Below are 15,902 nucleotides of genomic sequence, written 5' to 3'. Positions count from 1 at the left end.
GTCCGTCTGTGGAAGATGTCTACAGTAGTTTAGACGCTCGGAAACTTTTCCCAGTAACCCGAAAAGATTCCGGGGATAAGGAATTTTTCCAGGTTTGAGAAAGTCGTCTGGTTAGCCAAAAATATCTCGTCTCCGGAAGTGGTCTGCACCAATTGTTCTGGCTAACGGGGATATCACTGATACTTGTATTTTTTCTTTATTTTCTGGCTTAAATATTTAATACATCAGATTTAATGAACCACCTTTCCCCCCAATTGGTCCGTTATATTGAGGGTTTACTGTATCTATCTACAGACATAAACTTAACAATCAGTAATTATGTGTTTAAATTAAATGGGTGTGGTATTTTCACCTTGGTGGGGCAAGTCACCTCTGTAGGAACTGAAAAAGTTTGCTGAAAAGATTGTGTACTTGATGTAGATGGCAAACTCCCTTCTACAGGAGAAGAAACTGGTACAGTGATTGACGTTGTCCCAGAGGATGATACTCGTTGCTCACTGGTCTCATTGTCATCTTGATTCCTCTGCAAACAAACAAAAATAATAATAGTGATTAAAGACACAACACAACAACTGGACTCAACTACCCAAAGAAATACTATAGTGGAGTTAAGGGGAAGTTCTTTCTTTCACTAATGGTTCATTTCTGTGGATACACTGACACTATTGCACCATTTTGTGGTCTGTCACACTTTCTCAAACTCCACAATATTCTTTTAATGAATGCTTTCCTTGCCTTATCTTTTACTATTTCTCCTAATTGTGTCTTCTTTTCTGACCTTCTTCCTTCCTTCCTTTCCTTCTTGTATATGTTAACTATCAACCTTTCCAAACACTTGTTTTCTATTAATATCTTTTAAAGGATACATATGAGTATGTTCCCCCTAACTCCAGCTGGGCCCTATTCAATCAAGAATTACTCAGGGAGTCTGTTGCTATGGGCAGAAAGACTCCTTCTACCTCATATAGTTATAACTGGGGCCACTACCAACTCTCCCAAATCTGGAGTGCATGTATTCATGGAGAGACAAAAATTATTAGCTTTCAGCTTTCTTCCCCTTGGCTATAAAATGGGATTAAATTTTTCAATCTTTAATCTGTTTACATTGACTAATTAGTTTACTCCTTTAATCAAGCTTAAATACTTCAATCAGCATTATCCCTTTCTAATTTATTTGCTCTGACTTTAAGCAGAACAGTAAGATACAGAACTGTGTTCTTAACATTTAGTCCCTATAAAGAAAAATGTAAATGCAACTTCAACTAGACTTGTGCATTGTAGATAAATCAAACAACTACTGTACTATATTTATTGAAGTACAGTCATGCGCCAGTTAACGTCCTAGATACGTTCTTGGAAACTTGACGTTAACCGAAATGGACGTTGTCCGATCATCACAAACTTTTTATTTATACTTATGTGTATGTGGAATACTATATACGTACATATACACTTTTACTCTTAAATCACTACTGTAATGTGATACAGGTGATTAATTTTTATCTCTTGTGCAAAACACATGACGTTTATATTAAAATTATTCACTGTTTTACAAGGATTCCAGCAACGCCAGCAAATGGGGGAGAGAGAGGGCGCAAGGGGGCGTGGGGGGAGGGGAGGTAGTACGTTTGACAGTTGGTACAGGCCCAGGTCTAATGCGTGTATATTTATCAGTTCTTAGGTGACTAAGCTTCTCTCTTATAAAAAGCCAGTGAAATGACCTGGGTGAATATAATTAACATAGCTGGGATTCTTGTAACATACTGATTAATTTGAATATAAACCTTGCTATAATTTGCACTAGACAAAACAATTTTAGTGCTGTAATCAAATTAGTACATGTGCACTCCAGTTTTGCACTAAGAAATCTATGTAAATGTACCCAAAAATACAGTTGAAAAACTTTTTTATAAAATGTATTACAGTACTGTACACTAATGTACAAAATTTTTTATCTCTTGAGCAAAATATATGACGTTTATATTCAAATTATTGGCAAGGATTCTTGCAAGGATTCCAGCAATGCAAATTATAATCTCCTAACTTTAGTCTGAGATATTATATAAGATAAAAACTGTAAGCCTAAAATTCTGGCTGGGGGAGAGGGAGTGAGGGAGCCAGCCAGCCAGCCAGTGAAGGGTGGGGGGGTTGAGGTGATATGTTTGACAGTTTGAGCCGAAGATCTTTGTGTGTTTATTTAACAGTCCTACTAAGCTTCTCTCATTTTAAATTGCCAGTGAAATGACCTGGGAGAATATAATTAACATTGCTGGGATTCTTGTAAGATACTGATTAATTTGAATATAAACATGTTGTAATTCGCACTAGACATAACAATTTTAGTACCGTGACAGAATGTCTGGCGTTTGTTTTGTTTATTTATTTGAGATAAGATTTGACAGTTGGCGCTGAAGGCCTGCCTGCGTGTTTATTTATCATTACTTAAGAGTGACTAAGCTCCTCTCATAATTTTCCACCCAAACGACCTGGTGAATATAACTTACATTGGAGGGATTCTTGTAAGATAGTAATTTATTTGAATGTTTTTTTTTTTTCAATTTAAATTTTAATTGTTTATTCCTTGATAGAGGAAGCGGGATCCTAGTGCTGTCACTTGGTACCCCTGTACCATAACACCAGAAGCAACTGGCCAGTGTCACAAGTATATACAGTCATCCCTTGGTTATCGCGCCTAATTGGGACCCCGCCGATAACGAAAGTACAGAACCTATGGGATTTATTCTAATTGGTTCAGACACCCATTTTACGACCATTTAGACCCACTAAATATATACCGGTATATAATGTTATGGTAAATATCATAAACACACATAGGCATGGCTAGGTTTATTACATAGTGATGAAAAGGGTACGCTTAATACTGTAGTCCACAAAAAATGTAGCTATGCTTTTTTTATTTGGTTCCCCGTCATACGAGTCCGTTTTCTCTCACATCAGGACGCCTGAGTCCTCCGTTTTCTCTCTTAATCTTAGAGTGCACCAGAAACTTTACTATTTTTAGTAATGCCACAGAATTTGAAATTGCAACCGCAATTGTAACTTGCAATTGTTGAGGCAACTAGATATGTCTGATTACAGGAAATGTGTTATTGTCAATTTGTAGGAGAAAGATTTTATCCTCAATAGATGTAGGTTAACATTTCACCTGTAGGCAAATGCTTAGAAAAGCCTAAGTGAGGAAGCATATTCCTTTAACACATAATATCTGACCAGTATGGGGAGGATCATCGTGTCTCCGTCAGGGGGTCGTGGAGTGGTGGTCCAGCAGGCGTCACGTGGTTTTTTTTTGCGGGGGGCACGGACGTATATGCAATCGGACGTTGTTCGGAAGTTAACCGGCGCATGACTGTATTTCAAGAATGCATCAATATTATTTACAAAATCTCAGGGCTCAGGAATGAATATTTTTTGAGTAACCTAACTGACAATCTTGTTTAGTAGAAGAGTATGAACAGATGATATGGTCCAAGTCATGTGCCCCCTGAAATATACAAGTGGGGCATAAAAATAAACAGGGTATTAAAAGAGGAAGAAAATTAATGTAGGGTTTCAAATATTAAAAAAGCACTACATATCAACTAAATTTCATTATAAGAATGACTACTGTACTGTATAAACAATACCTGCTGGGGAATGAGGGCGACGGAATTAGAATCTATGTCGCTGCCACCTGGGTCACGCAGCTCATCCAAATAGTCTTCATCAAACCAAGTATATTCTGAGGTCAAGGTGATGCAAGGATTAGTAAAACAATGTCAATATCTTACATAACCATGAAATCTTTGAATTTACTTTGTTTACTCCAGTCATATAAATAAACAAAATACTGTACAGCACAGTATTTGCAAAATTCATGACTCTTGACTCATGGACATCAAACCTACTATACCTATGCAATAACTAGTTCTTTTGTACATGGAAACACAGATCTGCATAGGACACCAAATTATACTATAGCATTTAAAAATTTTATTTTATTTTTTTAAACAGGGATTAGCTCACCCGGGCACAGGTCACTAACCCACATCGGGGCCTGGGGGGCAAAAATGTTTTAATAAAAAAAAAAAATAATAATAATAATAATAATAAAGAACCATAAAAAAAAGAAAAAAAGATCAAGAGTGAGAAACGATATATGTATGTTGTGTTGTCAAAGTGAGAGAAACAATTGAGACCTGCAATAGTATGCAAATGAGGCAGAAAGTCAGATCCGCAACCTGGGTCTTGGTCACAATTTTTGTGATGCCATATGGCAGCAGGGTCTACCACTAAACAACACATTACCTTTACCCTTTGATCCAGAGACCCCAAATCGTTAAAAAAGAAACTTCCTCTCCTTATGGGTAATGCACCTATGCCAGGGGTGGGCAAAGTATGGCCCGCGGGCCACATTTGGCCCGCCAAATTATTTCTGTGGCTCGCCACTGCATTTGTATTTACAAATACAAGGCTTTACTTTGTGTTAATATAATACATTTGCATCTACATTAAGTGTGTGGCCCGCGAAGTGTGCCACCATTCATGAAGTGACCCCTCCATCAAAAATAATTGCCCACCCCTGACCTATGCAATACTGTGTTCATAAGTGAGTGGAAATTCAAGTTAAGGTTCTGAAGCCAAAAAGTCTAACATCATCGAAGAACTTAAGGATGACAAAACTCCTCTAGCCAAAACTGCCCAATGGGTAGTAAATACCTGAAAATAAAATCTTTATTCATACTTGAAAAGAAAAGAAGAAAAAAATTATTTTCCAGTTGTAGATTGAAGCCAAGCAGGTCACAAGGCAACTTACAATGCCTCCCACATCTGCCTGGGTTATTTTTTTTTCCATGAGTACTGCACCGCAATTTCTTCTGGATAAACCCAGTACCCTTCTTTGTCCCCCTGTACTGCCAGCATGATACACTGGTGTCCTAAAAGGCTTAAAGTCTTGTTAAAGCATGTGTTGGTGGTACAGCAGTAACAGGTGTATCTCTCACCAATATGTAGTGGGTTCAAATTCTGCTAGGCCCAGACACATGTGAGAAAAGTGATATCCAGTGAACTGTACCAAACATCACAGGTTTCCCGGAGTCTGGTTTCCTCCTGTACCAATTGCCTAAACAGCTAATAAGCTGATAAGCGGGGGAAAAAAGGAAGGGGTATCACAAAAATCTGTCATTTCTAATTATTACCCTTAAACAAAGTAGCTCTTGCAACACAAACTCAGCTAACTCAAGGTATTACAAAAGCTCCTGGACTGCTTAACCAAACAAGAGGAGGAGGAGTGGGACATATTATGTGGGTAAAGAATTTTCCATCTTTATGTCAGTTACTTTTATCACAAGCAGTAGTAATGGTTGCTTCCTCAATAGGGCACTCTAGTTTACCAGGAGACGGATCAATCATAGAGTATAGCATGCCATTATAATTCGCAAATTTTTAATTTGCGGTCCATGATTATTCGCATATGACACCCTGGATGTACCCAAGAATGTCTGCAGACAGTTTAAAAGTTGCCGGCATTTTCCATGCCGGGTTGGCTAGATGACTATGAAAGAAATTCTGTAAGTTTGATCTACGTATTAACCCAGCTGGCGCTCAGATACCATTCGTTCTAGAGACAGTAATTTTTATGAGGAAAAAATTGCCGTATGGTAACCCAACCAGCTCAACTTTAAGAACAAAGTATGGAGATGATTTGAGGGTGGACTAACATTTTTTTTTCTACATTTTGATACATTTTGTTGTCTTGTTTCTGATTATTTGTGAGAGGATTTTCCCATTATTATGAACTTGTATGTGTTTTGTGTGTACACACCCACACACACATGTACAAGTAAAAGAAATAATTGTCCTAAGGGTAAAGACATAAAGAGAATATACATTTATTTGCACATGAGTAAATATGTACCCACCCTCCTCTGGTCAGCAAATGATATTCGCGGATTTGGCTATTCGCAGCCATTTTGAGACCCCCCCCCCCCGCAAATTTTAAGGACATGCTGTATATGGCATTTTCTGCCTCGTCTGTTGTAGAGGATTCTGTTGAGTAGTTAAGGAAAGTAAGTGGGATTAAAAATATCCAGAGCCAAAAGGATTCTTCTGCTGTGGTTGAAGATACTGTACAGTACAGGTTGTACCTCTCTAGTCCAGCAACCTCGGGACCTGACCGGTGCCGGACCATAGAAATTGCCGGACCATGGAAATTCACCCTTTTCCTGGATAGACAGTGACTTGTGCTTATGCTTGGAAGCACTAACACCACTTTCTCTGCATCATGGTCTCTTTTAAAACATATTGAAGGGTTAAATGTAGTATAGTAGCTTCTCAAATTTCGCGAGTTTTTAATTCAACGTATTTTATTGGAACACACAAAAAAATAAAATAAATAAAAATGTTGACAGCGGAAACTTGAATTTCGACGGGTTTGAACGGCCCGCCAACGTGCAGACGACGTACATAATCGTGTAAACCGCGTCATTTCTCTTATGTACAAAAGATTCATTATTGTTTATTACTGAATGTCTTTTTTATTGAATTAATGTTTATGTGTGCAAAATGAGCAAAACAATTCATTAATAATACGTAAAATATTAAAACACAAGAGGAAATGACACAGCATTGTTTTCGTTGATTACAAAACCAGTGACTGACTGGTTCTACATATAAAACTGAAGAAAATAAGACTTTGGTTGTAGCTGTAGTAAAATTAATATGGTTGTTTTAAGTAATGTTATTTAATGTTAATAAATGGAACAATAGAAGTAGCTTACGATAATGGTAAAGAAAAAAGAGATCGCGTATGTAAGTGCGCACACGTGAAAACATATCATCATTACTTTACGTAAGAATATGAAAGCAACACTTATTTACTGTTCATATATATTTTAATTAATGTTTCTGAATTTGTTTTTATTGAATAAATGTTTGTGTGTGCAAAATTAACAATACAATTTATTAATAATACGTGGAATATTAAAACACACGAGAAGACGAGACGGCTGCCGGCATTGTTTATGTTAAGGCTTACAAAACCAGTGACTGACTGGTTCTACATATAAAACTGAAGAAAATAAGACCCTGATTGAAGCTGTAGTAAAATTAATGTAAAAAAAATAATATGGTTGTTTGAAGTACCTGTAATGTTATTTAATGTTAATAAATGGAACAATATAAGTAGCTAACCATTAATGGTAAAAAAAAAGTGAGACTGTGCGTATGTAAGTGCGCACATGTGAAAATATATCGTCATTACTCTACATAAGAATATGAGAGCAACACTTTTTACTGCTCATATATATTGAAGGGTTAAATGTTGTACTCTGTATAGACAAGCAGAGAGAGAGAGAGAGAGAGAGCAGCCGAACTGCCGGATGTAAACAAACCTTAATTTCCCGCGGCTTTGTTGTTCTTTTTTTTTACAGGGATTAGCCCACCTGGGCATAGGTCACTGACCCACATTGGGGCCTGAAAGGCAAAAATTTAATACTCCTGTAATAATAATAATAATTCAGAAAAGTATATAAAAAAAAAAAAAAAAAAAAGCTGCCTATCTACCTATTGGACAAACTAAAATTGTTCCAGACCACGGGAGTTTCCGGACCACAGAATGCCGGACTAGAGAGGTACAACCTGTACTGTATTTTGGAGCTAGGGAAAGGTAAAACAAAGGAAGAAGTTATTGTAGGAATTGTGGTTGAGAAACTATTGTAGGCTGACTAGTCTGACACACTATCAGCCTCATAGTAGAGGATGAATTTACATACTGCCAATGTGACACAGCAATAGAGTACCAAGACTATATTTTGTCATATATTACCTTCTAGTACTGGCCTGTCTGTGTTTGCCTGTTGCGCTAAACCCATATATCTTGATTCATAAACACGAGAGTCCTGCTCTAGTGCCTGCATAAACCTGCGGATCCCTGCAAATGGAAACATGTATCATTTGAACCAATTCTCAGAATGATATGGGTGATAATTTTATAACTTAGCACATGTACTGGAGGATAATTTAATAATCTTAATGCAAGAAACCCAGCTATAAATAACCTCATTCATGGAAAAATTATCCACAAGTGACATAAAAAAGCAATTACAGGAAAGCCTCGAGTTGCAACGGACATGTGTCTGCCAATATTGCAGTGTAAGGTGAATCAGCACATCGCAGACAAATAATTACCATTGGTGCCTCCTGTATGTGACCCATGTCTCGCTGCCATATAGCAGGGTGGGCAGGACCACTGCTCGATATACGTGCAACTTTGATGGAGGGCCAATATACTGTCTGTATGATCACACATAACTGTACAGTACAACAAGTCATCAACTAATTACTGAATACGTCAGCAGCATCAGGTCAGAAGCTCGCCAACCTCCGTGTGCATTTACCTTGTATGGAGTATTTTTTTAAATGAAATGTTATTTATTTTTATATTATTGTTTATTTATTATTTAATATTAACTGTACTGTACTCTACTGTACTGTATAAATTTTTTTTGGGTACGGATTTTGTCGTAAATACGAATACAATTTCAGTGTAACTTGAATTAGGCCCTAAATTAGATAGCTTTACATACAAATCGTCGTTATTTGAACCATCACAAAACGGGGCTTCCCTGTATATGTACAGGTAAATATATGTTAGCATATCCTATTTAGTTCAATAAAATTTTCTACTACAACTCAACAGCCTATATAAATATCTCATTGTTATTTACTGTAACATTCCATTATAAAAATGGGTTATGTAAAGGGAAATTAGTTCTATGTAAAATTTTCCAGACAAAAATTCCAAAGCACTTAATGGATAAACACAAATACCTATATAACAATTATAGAAATACTGTATCTAATGTAGGGAAACAAAATCACAATACCTATGACATGGGTGCGGCAGGTGGAAACAAGAACAAAAGCCACTAGGTAGTTCCATATTACTGCAAACACTGACAACACGACTCGTGAAATATACCTCACTTTGCAGACTAACACATCGAGGGCCACTGGAAAACAAGAGGATTTTTTTCACCCTTTGCTCCGGTATTATACCATCCACTGCAATAATTTTCCTTTATTTCAATTTGTTTATGACTAGTTGTATATCCTCTTTGAATATTTGCTACAATTAGGAAGGTTTAAAAAAATATTAGTTTGCTAACAGGTACATTATAAAGATTGATATTGATAGTTAAAATAGTTTACATTAATAACTTGATAATGAATAACTATTTAAAATTGGTTTGTTTACAATTAGCTAATGCCCGGTAATTAGATACTAGTGCATAAACAATACCTTATAGCCCCAAACATGAGTAAACACCCAACAAGTAATGAATGGTAACAAGTAAATTTACTCACCTCTTCGACAAGTTTCATCTTTGAAGTTCGGGAAGGCATTAATATTATTAAAGACTGCAAGAAGAAGCATGAGTGCGAACAACACAATGGAAGCATTCATCTTCAGTATTGTTTTAGAATGAAGTCTCAACATGTCCAAAAACTTCTTGTGGCTGAACAATCTGCAACAACAGACATAACAAAGGAATACCAATAGAAAGATATGTAGTGGCCTGTGATGCCCAATTTTATGGTTAGGAAGGGATGAAGAAGTGACCTGTGAGATGGCATCTGTATAGCCATCTTATTACCAGTACTGTACCTGCATCAATGACATAAACAGTGACATTTTTGGTTAAGCACAAGCCCTCACGGAACAAACAACAGCCCTATTCATAGTTATATACCCTGATCTAGTAAGGTCTATTTGCCACCTATGCCACTCTTGTTCAGCAATTCTACGATCCCTATGAAGAGAACAAATAGACGAGTCATACCATGGAGAGTCATCTTGTACTGTAATTCTCTTTGTGACCTCTGGACAATAACAGTCTGAAATGGACTGGAAGACATCAGTATGTAATTTAACCATCTCATCAAAGGACATAATAAAGGAGTCGATCCAGTTCAAAGAATGATCGACTTCTTGATCAATCATGGTCTGGTCAATGTTTCTATAGTTCCCCAAAGTAATTGTTTAAATGTAAGAAGAGGGTCTTGGGACATTAAAACCAAAAGCAACTAAAGCATGGTCAGAGACTGCTGGATCAATCAGGTCAACTGCAACATCTAACACACGGTTACAGTTAGCAGGAGACAAAACTAGGCCTACAGTAGAGTGTGTACAGAAAAATGTGTTTGACAAGACACATGATTGGAAAAATTGTTTAGATCGAGAATTTCCAAGAACTCAAGAGGAAAAAAGTTCAGAGATGGGTTATTGACCCAATAATTAAAGTCACCACAGACCAACTGTTGCCCTTTCTTTCCTAAAAAAGTCTCAAAAAACAAGCAAAATTGATCCATGAAGTCCCTATCTGTACCTGGGTGACAAGGGCAATACACAATAGCAATTTTAATAAATTAGTGATGAAGATTTACAGTATTAATGCCTCCTTAAATTCATCGGAGGAAAAAACAGTCATTATTAATCGGTCTAATGTTGAGCAGAGCCACAGAATAGATCAGCGCCACTCCCTGTGTTGCCTGGCTTACCTAGCTCCCATATCCTGAGGCCTTCCTATCCTCATTATCCTGACTGGAACCACATTTTAAAACCAACAAATCAATAAGTGGATGTCCACCTTGGCTACTTTCTGTAGACTCTGAGTTGAATAAGCTTTTATTTTCAAACTAATTGGCATACATTATTTTAGGAGGAGAAACTGAATTACAGGTACTACAGAAAAAGTAAAAAGAAGCAAGTGAGAAACTGAAAGTGAGTCCGATATGCATGCTGTGTATCTACAGTGGACATAATATCAAGCTGGAGAGAAGCCTGTAGTGACCTGGTGGAAACAGCAACTGCTTTGAAAATGTGAGACATCTGGACTAAGGCCTGTACAGTAAGTCCGCACTTAACGTTGTTTCGGTACTACGTCGCTAAACTTAAAAGACCAAAAGTTCGTTTAACGTGCCGGTGATCAGATACTACGTCGTTTTGCGTCGTCACGGACTTCTTTTTACGGCGCATCACCCTCTCTCGGCTCGGCGCAGAGCCTCAGTGACTCACCACCCTCCTCCTCCGCCCGCCATCCGCCTCCTCTGCTTCACTACCCACCACACACTCGCTCTACCACCTCCGCCCATCGGTGAGTACCAATACAAATGTAGTAGTTGTATATGTATGCATTATTTTCTAAAGAAATGGCAATGATTTTCTGTATATGTAATATATTTCATGGGGCAAAGGGAGGCTCAGGAACATAACTCCCGTATTTTATCTATTTCTTACGGGGAAAATTGATCTGCTTAACATTGTTTCGTATAACGTTGCATTTTTAGAAACGTAACCCCGGCGTTAAGTGAGGACTTACTGTACTGGAAATCCAGCACGGCTGAAGAAGGACAAGGAAAGGTCTGGTTCCACAAGTTGCTGCAGCATTAAGATTTGCTTATCTCTCAGCCAATACTGTAGTGGTAAACTTGAGGCAAATGAGTTATAAATATCTAATGAGTACAAGCCACCAATACTGAGGGTTAATATAGGTTGCAACTTGTAGTCGCGATGAGTGATTAACACTAATTTCTTTTGACTGACACTAGGCTATCAATATTTTCTTATATTGCATAACTACTTTAAAATTTTAATACAGTCTCACAAAGTCCACTGTATCTAAAAGAGACTGACCTAAAACTAATTTTAATTGAGACAATGTTTTCACATGTAATTCGTGAGATGGTACCCACCTGTAGGCTAGATTATTGGCATACAAGGAGAGAGCTCCCCAAAGCAAAGTAAAAAATATACTGATAGTGCCATCGATGACCGTTGTTTTCGTGTAGTCGCTCACAATATCAGAAGCAGTAAACCACCAGTCACTTAGGAAGTAAGCTGTGGAAGAAATTAAATTTGATGACAAAATTTATGTACCAGTGCTCCTTCATTGTACTCTGAATAGGTTTAACATTCCTGCTTGACTTAATTCTTCATTAATATCATTAATAATTTAGACTAAAATAAAATTTATACATATAATTTCATCTATGTCTGAGCCATCTTGAAGCTGGGAGCGTGCTGAATAGGATTACCGTAAAATTTGACACTGAAATTTTGCTTCATTACCAAGCCTGAAATAAGCAACTTTTGTATTATAGCACTGAATCCAAGGGTTGTAAATCCATAATAACCTCGAGACATGAGTGGCTAGGATTAATTCATTAATATTTAATGCAGTCCCATTATAGCCAAATACCTGAAAATGGATCTTCAGAAACAACAGTCAACCACCGAGGTAAAAGATAAGGAGCTGTGACATCATATCAGCCTGTGCACTCTACACCTGTCTAGTGAACCAGTTACTGTACAATTAAAGATTCCAGAAGTTGACCAAATGTTGACCTGTCAGGGTTCAGCCATAAAAGTTAATTTCAGGGCCATTTCCTGATTTATCACAAAAGTGACCTCTTACACAGTGAGCTCTCTCTTGATTGGATTTCTGTTAAAAGGCATTTTCTCTAACCCAAACTTTAGCCATTCAAGTTTTTTATGGTTTGTTTATAATTCTTGTCAATATGCAAAAATACAATTCTACCCTACCTAACCATCCTAGATGTTAAGATTGTGTATGATACTGTACAATGTCTGCATTTCTTTTTTCATTTATATATCGTACATTTTCTCATATACTGTACTGTCTTTCTGTACTTTCCCATCATAAGTTCAATGAAATTTTTTTCGGATCAATCACTTATACCGGTAAGTTGTCTAAATGGCTAGTTTCTCTACTAAACCCCCGAGTTAGCAACATATCAAACTCTAATATTAAGAATAATATTGATTATGATTTTAAACTGGTCAGTTTTGATGTAACATCACTCTTTACAAAGGTCCCAGTTGATAATTTGCTCGAGTTCCTCACATATTCCCTGGGGAAAATATTCTTGCCCATCTCAAAAAAAGTTTTTCATTGAACTTATCAAACTGTGCATTAAGGATTGTAAATTTGAATTAAATGGAGAATATTATGCTAAAAAATTTGACATGACAATGGGTAATCCTCTTTCACCAGTAATGAGCAACTTATATATGGAAATTTTTGAGAAGAAACTACAAGGAATAGTTTACCACCATCAGCAGTTTGGTTTAAATATGTAGATGATGTAATACTGTATGTCTTTGGCCATGTAATGAGGACTTAAAAGCCTTTCTACCACTACTTAACAACTTAGATGGGAATTGCAGAGCCCAAACCCTTTAATGCTTCCTCTGGGTGGTTACAGAGGTTTAAGAAGAGGAACAAGGTCACCAATATTAACATTGGTGGTGAAGAAGCTAGTGCTGACCGTGTTGCGGCTAGGGAATTTCCTCCGTTTTTACGTGAGATTATGGAGGAAGGACAGTACACCGATGACCAGGTGTATAACATGGACGAATCTGGTCTTTTTTGGAAAAAGCTACCTTCCAAGACCTTCGTTGTGAAGAATGCCAGCAAGTGTCGGGGCCGGAAGTTGCAGAAGGAGCGCATCACCGTCCTGTTTACCACCAATGCCTCCGGTACCTGTAAACTCAAGTTATCGGTGATCCACACAGCACGCAAGCCGCACACCTACAAGAGCATGGACATGACCAAGCTAAATGTCCACTGGCTGACCGCACGTAAGGCGTGGATGTTCTCTACTCTGTCCCTCTCCTGGTTTGATGACTGTTTCGTTCCTGACGTTAAGAAATTCTGTGAGCAACACAATGTTCCATTCAAGATTTTGTTGCTGCTTGACAACGCACCAGGACACTCGCCCCTACTGTTAGATCGTCACCCCAACGTAAAAGTGGTCTTCCTTTCTCCCAACACTACGTCTATAATACAGCCCATGGACCAAGAATTGATCTGTAATGTGAAAGCTGCATTCTCTGCCAAGAAATTCAAGCTCCTGAACGACTACACCAACACCAAGGAAGAGTTGCATAACCTGAGTGACACCAACACCGATAGCAAGATCAAAGACGACGAGGATCAACAGTTGGCAGAGCAAGAAGTACTTGTGAGACAATTTTGGAGAACATTCAATGTCAAGAAAGCTGTGGACTTCTTGGTGGAGGCATGGGATCAGCTGTCTGTAGCAACTGTTCGTCACGCATGGAGACATGTGTTGCAAGGTATTCCGGGTGGGAGGAAGAGTAAATCTGTGACTGGTGAGGTTCAGACTGTTGCAGTAGCAGTGGACCTTGCCAGAGAAGCTGCGCAGAGTGTTACAGCTGCAGGCTTCTCCGAGACCACCAACGACGACATCCTGGAGGTGATAAGGGATCCTGATGTGACTACCGACGAGATGGTAGATGATGATGACGTCAGTGAAGAGGCAGGTGGTGCGTCATCCCAAGAAGAACGCCGATAGTAATGTAAGGGGTGCCATCGAGTGTATTGAGAAAGTCAAGCTCCTCCTTTCCGACGACCCTGATGCTAACAGGTATGAAATCTTCACTACCCAGCTGTTGCAGACTATGGAGCCCTACATCAAGGTGTATCACGACAACATAAACACCAGCCGTCAGCAAAGCATAACCGAGTTCTTCGCCCGCAACCCACCACAGCCAGCCCAAGCCAGTGATAGTGACAGAGACAGTGATGATGACTTTGAGGGATTTGTCAGGGAGGCACTAGTAAGTGTGGATGACAGTGATGAAGACTCACCTGAGGGCCAGTAGCCTGCCCTCTGCCTCGGAACCAGCCTCCATTCCCGTACGCCGACCCATCTCTTCTACTAACGTAAGTGTTAACCCTAACCTTGTTTTTTTCTAACCTAACCTTCAGTATATTATTCTCTTATTGATTGTTCCCTTCTATATTATGTGTGTGTGAATACCATCATAAAGTTAAGATGTTATTTTTAGTAAAACGTACGTATTGTGTCGGGAAAAAGTGGAGTTTGGGGGTCGGCCCGGTCTCTATTTCAATTAATCCCATATGTTATGTTGTTCACTTTACGCGGGCCGCCGTGGGTTCAATTAACCGCGTAAAGTGAGGGTTCACTGTATATATATATATATATATATATATATATATATATATATATATATATATATATATATATATATATATATATATATATATATATATATATATATATATATATATATATATATATATATATATATATATATATACATACATACATATTGTATATATATATATATATATATATATATATACATATCAACCCTCACTTTACGCGGTTAATGTAACCCACAGGGTACCGCGGAAAGTGAGAAACGCGTAAAGTGAATAACATAACATATGGGATTAAATGAAATAGAGACCAGCTGACCCCCAAACTCCACTTTTTCCAACACAATACCTATGTTCTAGTAAAAATAACATCTTAATTTTATGATGGTACATGCACACAATTAATACTTAAGAGAAATAGAGAAATACAGTCGCCAAGTTAATGTCCATTCAAATAATGGACACGACTCCCTCCCCCCTTCTCACACTACACTGCTGGCTCTTCCCTCTCTGAGAAATTTTGGGGGGAAAACCAGGTATAGTAATAAATAATACCTCAAACTAAAGTTAGGATAATATAATTGACATTGCTGGATTCCTTGTAAGACCAGGAATATTTTGAATATAAATGTCATATATTTTTCACAAAAGATAACATATTTACTCAGAGTAAACATTATATCTAAAATTTGTATGTCTAATGCAAAATCTATGATGTTTATATTCAAAATGATCATCAAATTGTAAGAATTCCAGCAATGTAAATTATATTCTGGCCGGGTAATTTGTATGAATTTTATGAGCTAAAACAAATATCTTCAGTTAATAAAAAAAAAATATTCTTCACGACACTATCTGTCAATCAAAGTACCCCACCTTGCCTCCCCCCCTCTT

The 15,902-nt window shown here is 37.7% G+C and overlaps 1 protein-coding gene across 5 annotated transcripts in view; it reads right to left on the bottom strand.

Annotated features, from left to right (window-relative positions):
* Positions 1-15,902, bottom strand: part of LOC121865472 — a 45,090-nt gene that overhangs the window by 15,007 nt on the left and 14,181 nt on the right. For 3 of the 5 annotated variants that reach the window (XM_042364943.1, XM_042364944.1, XM_042364940.1), the window contains exons 4-9: positions 11,752-11,896; positions 9,364-9,524; positions 8,883-9,008; positions 7,823-7,927; positions 3,645-3,739; positions 353-523 (exon numbers count right to left, since the gene is read on the bottom strand). In XM_042364943.1, coding sequence (XP_042220877.1) covers positions 353-523; positions 3,645-3,739; positions 7,823-7,927; positions 8,883-9,008; positions 9,364-9,524; positions 11,752-11,896 — 803 coding nt within the window. The remainder of the gene's footprint in view (positions 1-352; positions 524-3,644; positions 3,740-7,822; positions 7,928-8,882; positions 9,009-9,363; positions 9,525-11,751; positions 11,897-15,902) is intronic. The other 2 variants (XM_042364941.1, XM_042364942.1) reach the window with 2 other exon arrangements.

This window comes from Homarus americanus, unplaced genomic scaffold (assembly GCF_018991925.1).
Source record: "Homarus americanus isolate GMGI-L3 unplaced genomic scaffold, GMGI_Hamer_2.0 scaffold25483, whole genome shotgun sequence".
Classification (NCBI taxonomy): domain Eukaryota; kingdom Metazoa; phylum Arthropoda; class Malacostraca; order Decapoda; family Nephropidae; genus Homarus; species Homarus americanus.
The sequence above is the reverse complement of the archived record's forward strand: the minus strand, read 5'-3'. Positions and strand labels throughout refer to the sequence as shown.